The 21,102-nt window shown below is 46.8% G+C and overlaps 1 protein-coding gene across 6 annotated transcripts in view; it reads left to right on the top strand.

The window, feature by feature from the left end:
- Window positions 1-21,102, top strand: part of ARHGAP26 (Rho GTPase activating protein 26) — a 363,812-nt gene that overhangs the window by 113,429 nt on the left and 229,281 nt on the right. For all 6 annotated transcript variants that reach the window (XR_014788384.1, XM_084838781.1, XM_084838783.1 and 3 more), the window contains exons 8-10: window positions 808-937; window positions 2,940-3,040; window positions 12,046-12,140. Coding sequence is in view for 5 of the 6 variants with exons in the window: in XM_084838781.1 (XP_084694907.1) it covers window positions 808-937; window positions 2,940-3,040; window positions 12,046-12,140 (326 nt within the window). In the remaining variant the exon portion in view is untranslated. The remainder of the gene's footprint in view (window positions 1-807; window positions 938-2,939; window positions 3,041-12,045; window positions 12,141-21,102) is intronic.

Genomic DNA, 21,102 nt, shown 5'->3' with positions numbered 1-21,102 from the left:
AAACTATCCTTAAGTGTACACTTCTTTCTTGTCTGAAGAAAGAGCCATAACATCAACTGCACTGTGTAGAGACTGCTTCAAATTGCTTCTTGTAGTTTTACCTGCCAAATTATTTGCGTAAGGTATCTTTTGGTGCAGATTGGAAGAGTTTCTTCATATCTGGGTAAAGCTCCAAAAAAGGCTTTGTAATGGTCTAGAGAAACAAGGAAGTACATTTTTGATACACAGTGACCAGTAGTTGGTGTGTACTGAGGTACATCTGGAGCACACACATACTGTGAATTGGAACTAGATGTGTACACTGGTACATGAGTGATCTCTGTTGAGGAATGTAAAAAAAAAAAAATGCCCTGTTCATGGCAATCATATGTCAAAGTGTATGGATGTACTGTTGGTTTGCATCATACAACCCAAGCATGTATGAGCCTAAGCTTTGTATGAGGCTGCCGTTAATTGTTTCAAACCATGGCTGGCCTTACCGTTAGACAGACTGGGGTGGGTCCTTGAGGCAGCAGAGTTTTGTTGTCATGAAAACGCAACACATTATTAGCTATTCATTTATAATATAATAAAAATAAATAAATAAGATGCCTGTGGGATTTTCTGCCTCAGCTGCTGAAATAAGTTGGCTGGCCTTGGATCCTATGCATCTTGATGTGAAGTGTGTATTTGCCATTTGCTTCATCATGTTAGGCTGCAAAGGGTCTTGTGCCAGCCCTATTTCTTACCCAGTCGTAGCCTCTTTGCAAGGTCTTGTGCATTGAAAAGGCTACCTAAGACCAGTTTTGCTTTCTACTTTAAATGCAGACAAGAAACCGTTTTGAAGGCACAAGATCAGAGGTTGAGTCCTTGATGAGGAAGATGAAGGAGAATCCCCATGAGCACAAGAACATCAGCCCTTTCACTATGGAGGGCTACCTGTATGTCCAGGAAAAGCGTGAGTGCTTTTATTTTGAGATCAGGTATTTACTACACAGGGGAGTGGTGAACCGCCTAATCAGCTTCTAGCAGTAGTTTTTTTCAGTCAAGAAAAGGGGGATGATTGAAGTGAACTGGAAAGAGCCTTTGAAAAGTGTGGCTTTTTAAAAAGGCAAGCGTTTGTTTTTCATAATATATTCTCTCTCTCTCTCTCTCTCTCTGACCTCGTTTGCAGTATTAGGGAGCAACCTGCTCTCCAGCTTCCGCTTTGCTAAACTCACCTGCTCATCTACCTCTGCTTTGCTAAACAACCCAGGAACACCAGCCTAAACCCACCTGTTTGCCGGCTTTGGCTTTGCTGTTCCTGGGTTGTTCTCTGTGATGTCTGAACCTGGAACTCTGTGTAGTTCTTGGGTTAAAATTCTGAATGGTTTCTCCCTCAGCAGTCCAGAGTATTGGGTTTGGACATCACAGAGAACAACCCAGGAACATGTGAAGTGGGTGGGAGCCAGCACTCTCGCTCACTCCCACGTGCTCTAAAGCTAGTCATGATTAACAAACTATGGATTGTTAATTGTGTGAACTGGGTCACTATCTCACCATATTTTTTATCCAGTTTGAATCAAATAATTCTAAACTTTACACACAAACGACCACAACAGTAGGTGCTAATATGTACATTGCAGGTTGTTATACATTTATTTAATCTCCGGAAAAAACCAATGTGGCTAAGCATTAATTGCTCTATAAATGTTAAGATCTTTTGATTGCACAAGGGGATCTTTACTGAAGGAAGAATGAGTAGCAGACGGATAAAATGGCAGATCGGGGCAGAATGGGCTTTATTGATATGAGAGAAATGGAAACCATATTATCAAAAATAGATCTTGCTTTATCATTCCTCTAATTGTGGAATCCTGCTGTGGTGTGTTAACTTATCTGCAAGTGCTGCTTACCAAGCCCTTGAGAAACCAGGTCTTAGTTGAGTAGTCTGCTGCCCATTTCCAATTTGTTGCACTATCCCAGCATCCTGGGTTGTTTTTGGGGGGTCTAAGGGAGCAATCCTGCTAGTCTGTGGCTAGATGGCCATAGTATATGTGAGTTTCCGGGAACCGACCTTGGAGCCCATGCTCTGAGGTTGGTTCCCAGAGAACTGACCTTCCCCCCCTTCCTCACTGCCTCGCAGGTAGCACGGAACAGCCCCGTGCTCCGCTCCCGGAAGAGGAGCGTGGAGTGGCCAAAACAGGGCATTCCGGGAGGTGTTCCGGGGCAGGGAAGGCGGAAATGGCAGTATGAGACATCTTATGTGTCGTACCAGCAGCCTCCTTCCCTGCTCTGCCTTCCTGCGGCTAGACAGCTGAAATCGGCTGTGTAGCCACAATGCAGGGCAGGAGAAGTGCAGAGGGAATGATTCCCTCCACGCTTCTCCTGCCCTGCATTGGATAGGTGGTAACCTCTGAGTTTGAAAGCGGCCGCCTATCCCCATAGGATTGCGTCCTAAATCTATAAATACTCTATTAAAGTCCTGATAAAGGTTCTAAGAGGCTGATCTGCTGTGTTACTTCTGAAATAATAGAAGCCAGCCTCTAAAAAGTTGCAAAGTGAGATCAGGTCCATTACATATGAATGTTGAATCTGATACGGTTTTGAGTAGCTGCATAACCCTCGCAGAAATCCAATATTCCATCCAGGATGCGTTCCCCTGTGTCTGCCCCCGAGACCACTTTCAGACCTCTGGAGGTTCTGCTCAGATTCTCCATCAAAAGATTATAAATTACAGGAGCTGCCTCCATAATTCTGTAGGACTGCTGTACACACAAGCTTTCAGATAAGGTTAATTACCTCTGTGCCTCTCCCAAATTCAGCAACTTGGATGCAAAGCTATGTATTTGAAGCCCCTGCGGCCAGTTGGTTTGCTGCCCTTGCGTAAAGGTGTGAATTGAATTATAATTATATCTTATATATACATAAGTATGTATCATTATATATGAACTGAAATCATTCATTTCAATTATTTTTAGGTCATTTTGGGACATCCTGGGTGAAGCATTACTGCACCTATCAGAGTGAATCTAAACGAATAACCATGGTGCCATTTGACCAGAAGTCTGGTGGAAAGGGGGTGAGTGAAAATGCAAGACATCTGTGCATTCAGACTGTTCTAGGATTATGATTGTTATGTTCACTTTGTACTTGTGAAGGGACTGTTTAGCCAGGCCAAGTTAGGTAGCACTGTCCTTTTAACAGCTAACAGAACAATCCTAAGTGTGGTAGGGGAGAGTGAAGTGTTGGTTTATGTGGTACTTCCAAAGTCCTTCTGGCTCACACTTGCCAGTGTGGAAGGGGTGTGTGTGTGGGGGGGGGGGGGAGAGGCACCTTACCATGTTGATCTTTGTATTTTTTAAAAGCCCCCCTCCACATTGGTTCTAAGGGGGATTGGTAATGCCAACTACAGGATGGAATAGATGGGGCCTCCCTGGTGAATGAAGGGTCATTGGGGTAGGATCCAACAGTGGTGCTGGTGGCCAGCACCAGCTGTTCCTGATGTGTGCTTGGCCAGCTGTGTCCTGTTCTGGACTGAACAGAAGCCCACAGGGATCAATGCCAGGCAGCCAGAGGCAGGGCAGCAGGGCAGGAAGGAGTCAAGGCAGGAGTCACAGCACCCAGGAGAATTCCTAGTGAGCAACTTGCTCTGACAAAGTGTGAGGCCAGACTAAAGCCTTTGATGCTACAGTCCCAGTCTCCATCCTGTCATTCAGAATAGAAGCCTTAAAAGGACAGGCCCTGGCCCGTAGCCTAGCACGCTTCCATCTCTCCAAGAGTTCATGCCTGGCACACTGCCAGCATTGGCACATTGGCTTCCTGGAATGCCGGGCTCTTGTAGATGAGGGTGCAGGTCCGGTGCTGGGGCTCGGGCTCAGGGGTCTCTGGCAGTTCTGCAGTGCTGCTGAAACCTGTAGTTTCCTCTGTTGGCACCAGTGGATCTTCGGCTTCAGAGTCCATGTCACTGCTGGACTCCTGGGTCATGACACTCCACTGGGGGCAGCGATATAGCGCTTCCGGGGGCAAGCCCCCCAAATGACTGGAAATGCAAGTTTCTGGAAGGGACAGGTCACACCGTCCAGAAACAAGTGTTTCTGGTCGTTGGGGGGCTTGCCCCCAGAAGCACTACACTGCTGCCACTGGCGGTGGGGGCAGGCTGCGTGTGCACCAAGAACCAGTGCTGCCGGCCACCAGCGGTAGGGCATCATTGGATCCCACCCCTAGGTTCAGCCAATGCAAGGCTGCCTCTTCCCTGCCCTCAGATTGCTAGAATCACACCTGCAGAGCCCTCTGTGGGCGTAGGAGAGGCCTCAGCAGTGGGCTCCTCCCTGCTGGTGGAAGTGCATCTCTGTGCCATCCTGCTCATATCCATCCAGCAAATCCCTGGGCTGGGATTACACTGCAAGTCCTTAGAGTGTCGAAATGCCTGTGTGGCTGTGGAGTGAGGACGTATCCCAATTCCCGATTCTTATTTTTCTTGTTACGATTACTTTAAAAGTGAGCCCTTCCAGGCAGATGAGGGATGGACTTGTCTAATCTGCTTTGGGTAAATAAAAGTTATTCTCAGGAGACCAATCAGATTGCAGCTCTAGTAGCCACTATCCTAAATATATTTAAATTGACCATCGGATTTTGTTGCTCAATTAATCAGATTTGAGTATTCATAAAAAACAAAATGGTTCATTCTTTAAAATAATGATATATGTTGAGTGCACACACTTGGTATTATATCCATCTCCATGTGGTATCTTTCATATTTGTATCATCGCTTGTTGTTTTTCCCAGGTAGCTGGCATTCAAGAGTATGATGCTTCTATAGTGGAGCTTCTCTTGTGAGCTATCATGGCTCCTGCTGCTGCAGCATCCTGTAGGACAAGGCATTCCTTTACGAAACAATATGCAGAGTTCATGCATGCTATTACAAGCGGGATAATTCATGTTACTGTTGGCAGGCATTTCTGCTAAAGAGGGAACAGTAAGGCTAACCCTATATACTGACCGGGTTCTCATGGTCATGGAGGGAAAATAAGTCATGGTGGCTTATTTTCCCAGCTGCCTAATTAGCATAATTGCCAGGCATGGGTTGTTGTGATGTCCAAACCCAGCGAGGGTGGGTGGCTGGGGTGGTTTACAAACTAAAGTCTCTTTAGCCTGTTAGCAAAGTTCTACCCTAGCTAGATGAAAGACACTCCTGATTGGTACAGCATACTTGGGAAGTAAAGGCTAGAAAGGGAAAGGTGTGTGCGTGCGCGTGTCTATCTACCCATCTGTCTATGAATGATATGTTCTCCAAGCCGTTATGTTAGGGCCAAACTAGACTTGCCATTAAATGTGTCTTTATATTTAACATACAGGTCTTTAAAATTATAGTAGAGGGACTGGTAATTATTAGGATCTCAGCAGGCATGGAGAGAGAATATAACCCTTTCTTCTGCTGTGGTCCTGAGGAAGATCTTCCTTTTGAAACTGGTATTTGCTTTGGAGTGAAATCCTCTATTGATGCCCGTTGATTTCCCTTGGTTGCATCCCCTCAGGCCAAAGGGGCAACCCTCACATAACCTGCAACAGACCATGGGTTATGCCAGGGTTGTTTAGCCCTGAAATAATCCCTGCTGTTTGAGTTGACATGGCACAACAAATAGCACCCCCACCCCCCGGCTAGCAGGACCAGGCCCCCAGGTACCGAGCCAGCTGTGCTGCTCCACCTGCCCCTCCCTGGAGGGGCTACATAAGCTGGCTGGCTGAGGTGGCCTGGGAGAGCCAGGGCCTGCAGGAGAAGCCACCACCACCACCACCGGGGAAGAGGCGTGCTTGCCGCCGCTGGGCCTGCTGCCGCCGTCGCCGCTACCACCGCCACCAGGCCTTCCCTGTGGACTCCTGCCTGGCATTTTTAAGGGGATTTTAATTGTTTTGTTTGTTTGTTTTATTTTGTTGGGGGGGATTTTGTTGTGTTTTTAGGGGTGGGTAGCCTGCCTGATAGGCGGGAGCGAGGGGGCATGTGTCCACCTGATGGAGGCAGTGGGGGGAGTGTTGGGGGCCAGAACATACCGAGGCTGGGCGGCAGGCGCTGGCGGAGTGCTAGGGGCAGGCCATGCCAGGTAAGGGGAACAAGGGAGAGATGTGTAGTATCTGTCCCCTGCTCCGGGCCTGTCCAGAGCCAAAGGATGGCTGGGGGAGGCGTGACCCCATCTTCTGGCCTTCGTTTGCTGCTCTGCAATGCCAGGTCTGTTACCCAGAAAACCTCCCTCATCCATGACATGATCCTGGATGAGGGTGCAGACCTGGCATGTATTACGGAGACCTGGCTGGCCGAGGCTGCTGCTCCAACCCTTGCAGCCATGTGTCCAGCTGGATTTTCGTATGCACAGCAGCCGAGGGCTGGGGATCGGGGAGGGGGAGTGGCTGTTATCTACCGAGAGTCCTTGGTCTTCACCAGACCCCCTCTCCGGGAGACCAAGGTTGTTGAGTGCATGTACTGGAGGTTGGGCCCGAAGGGCAGTCTGGGGATTCTGCTCGTGTACCGTCCACCCCGCTGCACGACTGACTCCCTGGCCGAGGTGCTTGAGGTGGTCTCTGATGTGCGTGTACAGTCCCCTAACTTACTGGTGTTGGGGGACTTCAACGTACATTCGGAGGCCATCCTCACAGGAGCACCTCGGGACTTCATGGAGACCATGGCCTCCTGGGAGCTGCACCATATTCTAACTGGGCCCACCCATGTAGCCGGTCATGCACTAGACCTTGTGTTTGTTTCTGGAGAAGCGGGGAGTGATCTGGAAGTCGGGGGTATATCCACCACCCCCTTGTCATGGTCAGATCACTATCTGGTGATGTTGGACTTCTCAGTTCCACAACCCCTCCGCAGGGGTGGAGGACCCATTAAAATGGTCCGCCCCAGGCGTCTTATGGATCCAAATGGATTCCTGAACGCGCTTGGGGATTCTCTGGGGCACGCCAACGGCCACTCGGTCGAGACCCTGGTGGGTGGCTGGAATGCCGCAATCACCGGGGCATTAGATTGGGTGGCTCCGAAACGCCCTCTCCCCCTGAACAGGGCTCGGACTGCACCATGGTTCAATCCGCAGTTACGAGCTCTGAAACAGGAGGTGAGACGGCTAGAGCGCCGGTGGCGGAAGTCTCGCTCCAAAGACGATCAGACACGGGCTAGAGCTATATCTTCAGCCTATCACGTGGCGGTGAAGGCAGCAAAAAAGCAATATTATGCTGCCTCCATCGCGTCTGCAGAGTGCTGCCCCAGGAGGCTGTTCCAAGTGGTCCGGAGCCTGGTCGGTCCTGTGGCTCCGGAACCACTGGAGCATTCTAAGGCCTCCTGTGAGGCTTTGGCAAGGCACTTTGCAGATAAAATTGATCAGATTAGGTGTGTTACTCCGCACACTGTGGATACAGTTAGTGAGCAAGAGGCGGCCTGTGGCAAACCGGTTTTGTGGGATCGGTTCCACCTTCTTCCTCCTGATGAAGTGGACAAGGTGCTTTCATCTGTAAGGCCAACCACCTGCTTACTTGATCCTTGCCCATCTTGGCTCATTATGAGCTGCAGAGAGAGACTGGGTGAGGGGATCAAGGCGGTGGTGAACGCCTCCCTTGAGGAGGGAGTGATGCCATCAGCCCTCAAGGAGGCAGTGATAAGACCGCTCTTAAAGAAGCCCTCCTTGGATCCTCAAGTTCTGAACAACTTTCGCCCAGTCTCAAATCTGCCATTTTTGGGCAAGGTGATTGAGCGGGTGGTGGCGGTGCAGTTGAAGGCACACTTGGAAGAAACTGATTATCTAGACCCATTTTAGTCGGGCTTCAGGCCTGGGCATGGGACAGAAACGGCCTTGGTCGCCTTGGTGGATGATATGAGGAGGGCTCTGGATAGGGGTGAATGCTCCTTCCTTGTTCTCCTCGACCTCTCAGCGGCTTTTGATACCATTGACCACGGTATCCTCCTGGACCGCCTAGAGGGGTTGGGCATTGGAAACACTGTATTGCGGTGGTTCCAGTCCTTCCTCTCTGGCAGGTACCAGAGGGTAGCACTGGGAGAGGAGGTTTCGGACCCGTGGCCACTTACTTGTGGGGTGCCACAGGGTTCCATCCTCTCCCCGATGCTATTTAACATCTATGTGAAGCCACTGGGGGCTATCATCAGGAGGTTTGGGGTGCAGTGTCATCAATATGCGGATGACACTCAGCTCTACCTCTCATTCAAATCTTCACCAAGGTTGGCCATAGAATCCCTGTCCAAATGTCTGGAGACGGTGAGTGGCTGGATGGGGAGGAATAAGCTGAAGCTCAACCCTGACAAGACCGAGGTACTTTTGGTGGGAGACAAGAGGAGGCTGGGGGATGTTGACCTGGTGTTGAATGGGGTACAGCTACCCTTCAAAGACCAGGTCCGCAGCCTGGGGGTTATTTTAGACTCCCAGCTGTCCCAACTCCATCTGATATGGGAGCTGCGCCCCTTCCTTCCCGACCATCTGCTCCCATCGGTAGTACATGCCCTGGTCTCCTCTCGTTTAGACTACTGTAATGCGCTCTACGTGGGGTTACCCTTGAAGACGGTTCGGAAACTGCAGCTGGTACAGAACGCGGCGGCTCGCCTGATTAAAGGCAGCCGCCGGCGAGATCACATCACTCCAGTGCTGAAGGAGTTGCACTGGTTACCAGTTGTTTTCCGGGCCAAATTCAAGGTGTTGGTTTTGACCTTTAAAACCCTATATGGTTCCGGCCCAGCCTATCTTAAGGAGCGCCTCCAGCAACACCAGACAGGCCGCTTAACAAGATCAGCCTCGGATGGCCTTCTCTCTGTCCCATCAGCCAGGACAGCTAGACTGGTGGGGACGAGGGAGAGGGCCTTCTCTGTGGTGGCCCCCACTCTGTGGAACTCCCTCCCTAGGGAACTCCGTCATGCCCCCTCTTTAATGAGCTTCCGTCGTGCATTAAAAACGTGGTTGTTCAGGCAGGCATTTGGGGTGGGTTAGGGTATTTTTTTTAAAAAAAATTTATGGTAAAATTTTATTGTTTTAAATTGTTTATGGTGGGTTGTACATCGCCCAGAGTGGCTGGGTGACCAGTCAGATGGGCGATTAATAAATTTAATAAATAAATAAATAAATAAATAAATTGTATATTCATAACAGTCGCCAGCATGCATCGATGCCACTGTCATGTATGGAGGAGACCCAAGCCTCCTCCCGTGTCCCCAGACACTATTGTTTCAAGCTTAATGTTCGTTGAAGCAGCGACTCTGTCAAGGATTGCGTTCTTTTCTGTTCACTGTACCTAATCTCTAGAGCAAAAGCAAGAACATTCTTTATAATAGGTAGTTTTAACATAGCTTAACCAAGCAAAACCTTTGTTAGGATACTTTCCCCTTGTTAACTGTAATTTGTGATATTTCACCATGCACCACAGTTCTCTTTTAAGTAATTGCTACTTGGCCCATTTTTATAAGCTTACTCTAGCCATGTTGGCCTACACATAAGTGCGCACAGAAATAGATACATGCCTATATGTGTGTGCGCGCGTGCATGTGTGTGTGTGAGCGCATGCACACGCACACACACAATGTTAAAAGAGCAGGTTCAAGGCTTCGGACCAGGATATATATATATATATTTAATGTTATTAATACATAACACAGTATACAACATATCATTATAGAACACAATCAATATACATATTCAATTATATTAGTTACTCAACAAAAACACCCTGGATTTTCTTGATTTAGTTCCCTCCAGCCCTTAAGTTAACACATGTGCACAGTCCTAGAAGACAGAACTTGCCCCGAGAAAAGAATAATATTGAAAACATTTACGCTGAAAGAAGGCCAGTCCATGTGAAAGGCTTAGAGTACAGTCTTATGGGCTTGCTGCTCTATAGATGGAAGGCTCAGAGATTGGAGCCCTCCATCTAACCTGAGTCCTGCCAGCAGGAGCCGAGCCAGGCAAGGCAGGAGGAACAACGGAGGCCTTTTTGCTTCCCATTCCTTTTTTAAAAGTATTTTTAGCTAGACAGGCCTCTGAGCCCATCAAGTTGGGTTACCTTCCTGGGGATGGGGCTGCGGATGGAGAGGATTTAGGATCCTGTGAATCCTATCCATTCCTCCTCCCCCTCTCCTCACCCACCAGAATGTCCCCTTCCCACCCTCCAGCCTCTTCTTCGGTCACTCTTGTGACCTTGGACAGAGGAGCCTCCATGGGGATTTCTGTGGCAGCTGGAAGGTGGGGGGAGATCCACAATCAGACCTCCTCCTCCTTGCCCATAGCTCTGTCTCTGGGTGTGGAAGAGGAGATCTGCAACATCCTCTAGTGGCCCAGCCCCAGGCACTGCCTAGGGCCCATACGATTGCTCTGCCAGAAGCATTTAAAATAAAGACTTCAGCAAAGTAACCCCTTCCTTTCATAGAGAGATTCATTGCAATTATTTTCATGCAACGCAGGAGATGTCTCTAGGCAGCTGCTGCTCATGGGTCTCATTTGTTAAGGGGCTGAGATGAATCATTATGTTCACTTTGCCTTCCCCTGCAGCATTTTACGTATTTGCACTTGAATTGGCAATATTCCTACATCCATAAGGATCTGCAGGTATTGTGTTTAAAAAAACTTCCTATTACTCTTATAGGGTCAAGTTATTCCTGAAGCTAAATCACTACAACATACACCAAGCTATATCCTTTCACAAGTACCATTTCTCCATTGGAATAAACCGGTTCTCTTCCTATTGCCTCTCCGCTTGCAGCATGATTCATGGTTAAGGATTTTTTTTTGTTTTTTCACTCACCAGTAGTTCCCTATCTCTGTAGCTATGCAAAGGCCTTTTGTAGCTCCCCATCTGCGAGTTCTTTCCAAGAATCCCTGAATTGAACCAAAGCCAGCAATAGAAGAGGGAAGCAATCTGATAAGCTATCAGGCAAGTCTAGTTTCCTTTGAGAAAGAGAGTTGAATAATAGGCAGAAGAACTCAGCACTGCAGATAACTTCCAGTCATTTGAAAGAAGTTGATAACTGGTAAGACTGATACTAGGGTTTCCCGCACCTAAATTCTGGTACTTGAAGAGGGTCAAAAGCCTGGTGTAAAAAGGATGGAGCCCACAGGAAACATTATGTTCAATCTCAGGTGAACTCTCGCTCTGCCAACATTGTAAAACATATGTATGGACTGAACAAGGGAGATCATTTATTTGAACGAGGGACCTCCTTTACCTCCAAGGCCCACTCCAACTCCCCCTGGGAAGAATGCGGGGGGTGGGGGGAAAGAGAATATTGCCTGATGACCTTTAATCGGTATGACATATAGTGCCTTTAAATTGTTGTGGATTGCAGCTGCAGGTTATGGTTCTTACTGCACAAAACCTTTTCTAAAAAGCTTATGGCGAATTCTCAAGATCCCAAAGTAAACACCGTGCTAATTCAAGGCAAAACCCTGTGGCAGGCTTAAAAACGAACAAGCCTGAGCTCGCATAGACAAAGCCTACTTCATTACACTGTGATGCTAGGCACCACCTTAAGTGGCTTTAAGAAGGGGGTAGAAAGATGAATCATGGCTAGGGCAATCCTCAGGTACTGGCCATGATAGCTAAATAGAGCCTCAGGGTTGGAGAGAGTAGGCCACCGAATACCATCTTCTGAGAAGCAACAGCAGGAAAAGGCTGTGGCCTTCCCTTCAAGCCTTGCTTGTGGGCTTCCTGCTTGTGGGATCTCATGACCAGTGGCCGTGCTGGCTAGGAATTATGGGAATTGCAGTTCAACACATCTGGAGGGCACCAGGTTTGGGACGGCTGGGATAAATGGGCCTTTCTTCTGATCCAGCAGAGCTGTCTTATGTTCTTACCTGTTCTCCAGTTGATGGATTTCCATAGCGATTATTATTTCTGATTCTGTGGAAGGCAGCTTATTGATTGAACTAAAATCTTGGTTTTCCTTCACCTGCTGGTTTTAATCAACATTGATCAACATTGGATCAAATGCTACTTGCAACATTAACACAGCTGGCATTCAGAAACAGGCTATTACCAGTTGTGATTTTTAAAAAAAATCATCTTAATAATTTGGCCCAATTTTTTATCTTTATCTTCTGCCAGGGAGAAGATGAAGCCATTATCCTCAAATCCTGCACACGTCGGAAAACCGATTCCATAGAGAAGAGATTTTGCTTTGATGTAGAAGCAGTGGATCGGTAAGTTGAAGCTGGCTTTTTTCTTCCCATCAGTAGACCCTAAAAGAAGCAAATTCCTGCTTTTTAACTGGTCCACTATTACCGTAACACTGGTGTGCAGGCAAGGAAACATGGAGCTAAAAGTCACCCCAAATTCCTCTCATCCTCTAGGTTTTCCACACTGAAAGATTCCTTTGTAAAAGTTGCCCACATTGTTAGGTTTATAGCGTATAGCAGACAGTGGACCAGAGAGATGTTCCTGTTTGGTGGAACTGGTGGGACTGGGTTGATACTCAGTTCTGTGGTCCAAAGAAGACACAGTTAGGCAGGGGTCAAAGGGAAATTTGTGTCTGCCTTGGTAACGGTGTGTGCTTCGCAGCACCTGTTAAATCTCTAATCTCTTCCTCTTAACTGTAACAGACATGTACATGTAACTGTACATGGCGCCTGACTTGTCCATCACATCGTTGGAGCTGCACAGCTCCTGTGCTGTGGATGCTCAATGAGCTAGATATATGGGGCAAGTTACTGCAGTTTTGCTGCAGCGCAGGAGCCTGCCGAGTGCTGTTGCTGCCGCTGTGAGCAACTGCATCCCTCTCTGCCGAGCAGTGGCAGAGAAGGGCACAGTCGCTTTCAGCAGTGGCAGCACGAAGCGCCGTTTCCCTCTCCCATCACAACTGCACCCCTCTCAGCTGAGCACCGGCAGAGAGGAGCGCAGTTGCTCTTGGCAGCAGGATGGGAAACAAGAGGGAAGAGAGAGAGGGAAGAGAGGGGAGGAGGAAAAAGGCGTCACACTCACTGCCCACCCCACGTCCACCGCAAATGGTGATGTCACCCCGAGGGATGGTTAGACAGCGCACCCCGCCACAGTGAAACCGCAGCACCTGAAAAATTCGGAGGAAAACTACACCTTCGAAATCTGCATTTTCTGGGCAGAAACCACGGAAGACTGCAAAGTGGCGACTGCATCGTCTGTGCTGAGGGACCTCGACTTGCACCCGCCCTGGAGTAAAAGCCGGGTGTAGATGCACCCATGATGTTTGGAAGTGGATTTTTTTCCCTCCCAAAGTAACCTTTAATCTCACCAAATTAAATTCTTACTACATTTCAATTTTATTTTGCAATACCTGATACTTATTTTGCACATCATATCTGGAAGGCGGGACAGAAGGTGCTCTTGACCAAGTGTATAAACTTCTATTCATCGACTTGTGAAATGAGGATAAAATAAGAACAAATTTTGTCCGTGTGTGTGCAATTTTTTGCATTTTGGGAATTTTGCTGGAAATAAAATGAAGAATTTGATTTTTTTTAAAACAAGTCAGCCCTTTTCTATATGCGTAGGCCTTTTTAATGTTGATTTTCATCTACCTTTTAATTTATTAAATTAGATGCTTTTTCAAGAACTTGCAATAAATAAACATAATTTACCACACTGTTAAGATGGCAAGCCATTTTTAATGTTTTCTTATTGCAGTAATACCCTGGAACCAAAATAGGATCAAGTGAATGGAGCCCTGGGCCTTTCAAGTTCCTGTTGTGACCTTTTTGCAACACACTTTGAGGACAAATGTGCTTATCCCCACAGCGAATTTGACTCTGTTGTTAGTGCAGCCCCAGTCAAGGTGTCTGATGCCACCATCTGCCTGATTTTGTGGGATCAGTTCCAGTTCCTGCGGCCTGATGATGTGGACAAGGTGCTTGCAGTAATGCTACCAACCATGTACCCTCTTGATCCTTGCCCTTCCTGGCTAATAAAAGCTAGTTGAGGGGTTATGACTGGGTGGGTCCAGGGAATACATCTTTGCATGAAGGGATGGTTCTTACAGTCCTTAAGGAGGCAATAGTTGGACCACTCCTGAAGAAACTCACTCTAGACCCAATGGTATTTGATAACTACTGCCCAGTCACAAGTACCCCTTTCTTAGGGAAGGTACTTGAGAGGTTCATGGCGGAGCAACTGCAAGCACTCTTAGAGGATACTGATTATCTAGACCCATGCCAGCCTGGGTTTCAGCCTAGTTACTGGACTAAATCAGCCTTGGTCGCCCTGATGGGAGAGAGGCAGGGGGAGTATGACCCTGTTAATTGTGCTCAATCTCTCATTGGCTTTTGATACCATCAACCATGGTATCTTCCTCGATCAACTCTGTGAGCTGGGCATTGGAAGTATTGTGTTACAGTGGTTCTGGTCTTACCTGTGGGGTCAATTTCAGAAAGGAACATTGGGTGACCATTCCTTGGCTCCTTGGCAATTGAGCTGTGGAGTTCTGCAGGATACTAACTTGTCCCCAATGTTGTTCAATATCTATATAAAGCTGCTGGAAACAGTCATTAGGAGACTTGGAACCAAGTGCCATAAGTAGCACATAGCTCTGTCTCCCTGTGATATCTGAATCAAGAGAGGCTATGCAGGTCCTGAACCAGTGCCGGAACTCAGTAATGGAGTGGATAAGGGCCAATAAACTGAAACTGAATCCTGGCAAGACGGGAGCCCTGTGGGTGAGTGGTTCCCGAGCCCGGGAGATAGGTGCATTGCCTGTTCTGGATGGGGTTGCACTCCCTCTGAAAAATCAGGTCCGTCGTTTGGGGGTACTCCTAGATCCATCATTGTCACTGGAGGCCCAAGCAGCCATGGAATGCTTGGAATGCCTTTTACCAGCTGTGACTGGTTTGCTTGCTGTGGCGTCTCCTGGACAGGGATAGCTTGGCCACAGTGGTACAGGTGCTGGTAACCTCAAGACTGGATTACTGCAATGCACTCTGTTTGGCTGCTCTTAAGGCTGGTTTGGAAGCGGGCACTGGCGCAGAATGCAGCAACTCACCTGTTGTCAGGAGCTGCTCCTTTTCAGTATGCAGCTCCTTTCCCGAGGGAACTGCACTGGCTGCTTATTTGCTACTGGGCCAGGTTTAAGGCTTTGCTGCTAGTGTATAAAGTTCCAAACAACTTCGGACCAGTACACTTCAGACAGTGTCTTTGCCCTCATCAACCTGCCTGGTCACTGAGGTTATCAGATGGCATACTCCTGGTGGCTTCAAATGGACCAACAGTCTGATTGGACTCCACCTTGAGAAGAGCCTTCAAGGTGGTAGCTCCCTTTCTGTGGAACTCTCTGCTCCTGGAGGTCAGGCAGGCACCAACATTATGTTGTTTTCAGCACCTGCTGAAGACATCTTTATCTCAAGAACCCCTTCAGAGAATCATAGAATAGAAGGGTTGGAAGGGGCCTACAAGGCCATCGAGTCCAACCCCCTGCTCAATGCAGGAATCCAAGTCAGAGCATCCCTAACAGATGGCTGTCCAGCCTCATCTAGAATGCCTCCAGTGCAGGAGAGCCCACTACTTCCCTAGGTAATTGGTTCCATTGTCATACTGCTCTAACAGTCAGGAAGTTTTTCCTGCTGTTCAGCCGGAATCTGGCTTCCTGTAACTTGAGCCCATGGTTCCGTGTCCTGCACTCTGGGATGATGGAGAAGAGACCCTGGCCTTTCTCTCTGTGACAACCTTTCAAGTACTTGAAGAGCGCTATCATATCTCCCCTCAGTCTTCTCAAGGCTAAACATGCCCAGTTCTTTCAGTCTCTCTTCATAGGGCTTTGTTTCCAGTCCCCTGATCAAATTTGTTGCCCTCCTCTGAACCCTCTCCAGTTTGTCAGCATCCTTCTTAAAGTATGGTGCCCAGAACTGGACACAGTACTCCAGATGAGGCCTAACCAGTGCTGAGTAGAGGGCAACTAGTACTTCCTGGGATTTGGAAGCGATGCGTCTATTAATGCAGCCCAAAATAGCATTTGCCTTTTTTGCAGCCACATCACATTGTTGGCTCATATTCCGCTTGTGATCGACAACAATTCCAAGATCTTTCTCACTTGTAGTGTTGTTGAGCCACGTATCCCCCATCTTGTAACTGTGCATTTGGTTTCTTTTTCCTAGGTGCAGAACTTGGCATTTATCCCTATTAAATGTCATTCTGTTGTTTTCTGCCCAGTGCTCCAGTCTATCAAGATCACTTTGAATTTTGTTTCTTTCTTCCAAAGTATTAGCTATCCCGCCCAATTTTGTATCATCTGCAAATTTGATCAGCATGCCCTACACCTCCTCCTCCAAGTCATTAATAAAAATGTTGAAGAGCACTGGGCCCAGGACTGAGCCCTGCGGTACCCCACTCGTTACCTCTCCCCAGTTTGAGAAGGTCCCATTGATAAGCAGTCTTTGAGTCCGATTCTGTAGCCAACTGTGGATCCACTGGATCATTGTTTCATCTAGCCCACTTTGAGCTATTTTGCGCATCAGGATATCATGGGGCGCTTTGTTGAAAGTTTTGCTGAAGTCGAGGTATATTATGTCTACAGCACTCCCACAGTTCACAAAGGAGGTTACTTGATCAAAAAATGAGATCAGATTTGCCTGGCAGGATTTGTTCTTGACAATTCCATGTTGGCTTCGAGTAATCACTGCATTGTTTTCAAGGTGCTTCCAGATGGATTGCTTTGTCATCTTCTCCAGAATTTTCCCAGGGATTGATGTCAGACTGACTGGTCTGTAGTTCCCAGGTTCCTCCTTTTTACCCTTTTTGAAGATAGGGACAACATTAGCCCTCCTCTAGTCATTTGGCACTTCACCCATCCTCCATGATTTCTCAAAGAGAATAGACAGCGGTTCTGAGAGTTCTTCTGCCAGTTCCTTTATTACTCTAGGATGCAGTTCATCTGGCCCTGGAGATTTGAACTCATTCAAAGTCATTAGGTGTTCCTTGGCCTATCAATCTCAAGCTGCAATCCTGCCCCTTCAGCCTGTACTTTGCCTTTGCCAGGGTGTGTCATAGATCCTCTTTTGGGAGAAGACTGAACCAAAGTAGGAATTGAGCACCTCTGCCTTTTCTTTGTCATCTGTTATCATTTTGCCATCCTTATTTAATAGCTGAACAACTATTTCTTTCCTCTGCCTTTTACTGTGCACATAGCTGAAGAAAGCCTTTTTGTTGTTTTTAGCATCCCTAAAATGCTCAGCTCGTTCTCAGCTTTAGCCTTCCTGACACCATCCCTGCAATTCTGTGCTACCTGCCTGTACTCTTCCTTTGTTACTTGGCCTCCTTTCCACTTCCTGTGTGTGTCTTTTTTTGTTTTCAGGTCATCTCTAAGCTTTTTGTGAAGCCACATTGGCTTCTTCTGTTGTCTTCCACCTTTTCTTCTTGTTGGAATTGTTTGTAACTGTGCCTTGAGAATTTCCTTTTTTAAAAGCTCCCACCCATCTTGGACTCCTTTTTTCGTTAGCGTCGCTTGCCATGGGACCTTACTTATCATTGTTCTGAGTTTATTAAAATCAGCTTTCCTAAAATCCAAGGTACGTGTTTGACTATACTCGGCTTTTGCTTCCCTTAGAACCAAGAACTGACATGGTCGCTTTCCCCCATTGATTGACCAGCCGCAATTGATTGGTATTCTGTTGTTTTAAACAAACAAAAGTTTATTGTTTTATCTTTTATTGTTCACTGCTGTGGAATCTGTTTAGATGTGGAGCAGTATATGAATGTTGTAAATAAAATAAAGTATACTTTTAACTGTGTCCAGCCAACTGAAAAATTAGCCTCCCCTAGCTTTTTTTAACAGTTTATTTAAAAGTTTTTTTCATGTGAATTGTTTTGCATGAGCAAATTGAACAAGTGAGACGGTGTCCTGAACTTGGAGAACTGAATGAATCCTATCACAGCCAAACAGACGGCCAAACCACTTTCTGCTGCTGTGCCTGAATTATTTGGAAATAAAATGGGGATAATACCTTTTTCCTTTGGGCTATTGGAATGGGGCAAGAGAGCAAGTGCAAAAGTAGATAAATTTGTTGTCATCAACAATCTCATTTTCCCCTGTCTGTTTGCATACTTAGAGCAGGTTGAATGTTGGATTGCAGTTTATACATGTGTGGGTCCTATCTATGCAGCCTTAAGCTAGGCTGTAGAAGAATGCAAACAGCTTGCCAATGATGTAATCCCCATAAATATATGGGTTAATGCATTTCCCTGAACTGTGTCTAGGTAACTTGTTGTGTGTGGTTTTTTCTTGCATGAAAACTTTTCTTCAAATGCGACATCTTCTCTGGATGGTTGCTTCAGTATTCTCAAGACCTTGCTGAGGAAACATTAACATGTCTGTTTCTGTTCCAGCTCAGATTACAGGCTGAAATTGTTTATAAACCAAATAAGAATTGCAGTTCGGGTTTAAAACTTTGTTGTATAACCTGCAGATGGCGGTGGTGTATGCTTTATTAGTGATTGATTAAGCTGCAAAATAAGTCATGCCCACCGACTTTGAACATAAGGAAAACTGCTGTTGGATTTAAATAGAAATATATTGTGGAATTCAGTTGTGCAAAGGGTTTAAGACAGGGTGTTTGTGTGTGTGTGTGTGTGTGTGTGTGTGCATGTGTGTTTTCCTTTCAACTTTTTAAAGTCAGTGTGAAAATTAATACTTTTAATCTTTTTCACACTGTGATATTTATTTATTTATTTATTTATTTCATTTCTATACCGCCCAATAGCCGAAGCTCTCTGGGTGGTTCACAAAAATTAAAACCAAACAACACACAATAAAACAATTTAAAATATATACAACATTAAAACCACAATATAACAATACAACCACAATAAAACCTAGCAGCAGTACAGGAGTTTAAAATACAGATTTAAAACAGCAAAGATAAAAATTTAGAAAGCTAAAATGCTAAAATGCCTGGGAACATAAAAAGGTCTTCACCTGGCGCCGAAAGGAATACAATGTAGGCGCCAGGCGAACCTCACTAGGGAGCTCATTCCAGAGCCGGGGTGCCACAACAGAAAAAGCCCTCCTCCTAGTAGCCACCTGCCTCACTTCCTTTGGCAGGGGCTCATGGAGAAGGGCCACTGACGATGATCTTAAGGTCCGGGCAGGCACACAGGGGAGGAGGCGATCCTTCAGGTAACCTGGCCCCAAGCCGTTAAGGGCTTTGAATGTTAACACCAGCACTTTGAATCGGGCCCGGAAATGGACTGGCAGCCAGTGCAGCTGGAAAAGTACTGGCGTAATATGAGCTCGCAGGCCAGTCCCTGTTAACAATCTTGCTGCCCTATTTTGGATCAGCTGAAGTTTCCGGACCATTTTCAAAGGCATCCCCGCATATAACGCATTGCAGTAATCCAGACGAGAAGTTATCAGAGCATGGATAACTGTAGCTAGGCTATCTCTGTCCAGATAAGGGCGTAGTTCGTATACCAGCCTAAGCTGATAAAAAGTGCTCCGTGCCACTGAGTTCACCTGTGCCTCAAGTGACAGTTCTGGATCCAAGAGCACCCCCAAACTACGAACCTGATCCTTTAGGGGGAGTGCAACCCCCTCCAGAACAGGTTGAATATCACCTAGCCAGGCAGACGAACCACCCACTAACAGTACCTCCGTTTTGTCTGGATTGAGTTTCAGTTTATTAGCCCTCATCCAGTCCATTACCGTGCCCAGGCACTGATTCAGAACAGCCACTGCCTCACCTGGTTTTGATGAGAAAGAGAGGTAGAGCTGGGTGTTATGTGCATATTTATGGCACCTCAGCCCACACCTCCGGATAACCTCCCCCAGCGGTTTCATGTAGATGTTAAACAGCATGGGGGATAAAATAGAGCCCTGTGGAACCCCATGGCACAATTGCCATGGCACAGAGCAATAATCCCCCAGCACCACCTTCTGGAATCGGCCATCCAAGTAGGAGCGGAACCACTGTAGTGCAGTGTCTCCAACTCCTAACCCAGACAACCTATCCAGAAGGATACCATGGTCAATGGTATCGAAAGCCGCTGAGAGGTCCAGGAGAATCAACAGGGTCGCACTCCCCCTGTCCCTCTCCCGGCAGAGGTCATCCCACAGGGCGACCAAGGCAGTTTCCGTTCCAAAACCAGTCCTGAAGCCCGATTGAAATGGATCTAGATAATCCGTTTCATTCAAGAGTGCCTGGAGGTGTCCTACAACCACCCACTCAAGCACCTTGCCCAGGAAGGGAATGTTGGCCACTGGCCTATAATTGTTAACATCCTCTGGGTCCAGGTTAGGTTTTTTCAGGAGTGGTCTAATTACCGCCTCTTTTAAAGTGGCAGGCACCACTCCCTCTCTCAAGGAGGAATTTACAACCTCCTGGACCCAGCCGGACAACCCCTCCTTGTTTGATTTAATAAACCATGAAGGGCAAGGGTCAAGCACACAAGTGGTCGATCGGACTTGGCCAAGCACCTTGTCCGCATCTTCAGGCCTCAGTAACTGAAACTCATCCAATAAAACTGTACCAGATGGTGCTCTGAACGCCTCTACCAATGGAACTGCATTAATGGTGGTGTCCAATTCATGACGAATCTGAGCGACTTTATCCTCAAAGTGCCTAGTGACAAAGTGACAAACTTGTCACAGCATGCTGGAACCCTAAACAATACATATTGTTTACTAAACAATAGATATTGAATGATATAGATACTAAACAATAGATACTAAACAGTAGATACTAAACAATAGATACTAAACAATAGATATTGTTTAGTCTATTTGATAATTGTTTTCAGTCTTAACCTAATCATATGTTGCTATCCACTGCTGTATTAAGCTGTCACCCTGCAGAGTGTAATTTTTGTGAGAGGCTTGGAATATATCTGGGCAGCATGTTTAAGTCACGTGAACATGCTAATATTCTTTAGGATTGGAGTCTCCAATGTAGGGCCCATTAGCCTCCATCTGGGTGCCCACCAGGCTCCTTGCCCCTCCTAATTTTTATTTTATTTCTTAGGATTTGTTTTTTAAATTAAGTATGTTTAGCTGGGAGGCTGACATGCTGCAAAGTGAAGTTCTGCCCTCCAGCGCCATCTTTAGTTGGGTTCATAAGAGTGGTTTTGTGTTTTGGAGCTCAGATCCCACCTCTGCCTTGAATTTAAGTTCTTGGGTAAGTTACTTTTCTTTTAGTTTCAGCCATTTGCTTTCTG

This window comes from Heloderma suspectum, chromosome 2, assembly GCF_057233095.1.
Source record: "Heloderma suspectum isolate Gila_16-S chromosome 2, 16-S_ref, whole genome shotgun sequence".
Classification (NCBI taxonomy): domain Eukaryota; kingdom Metazoa; phylum Chordata; class Lepidosauria; order Squamata; family Helodermatidae; genus Heloderma; species Heloderma suspectum.
Note: the sequence above shows the minus strand (reverse complement) of the source record. Positions and strands in the feature narration are given on the sequence as shown.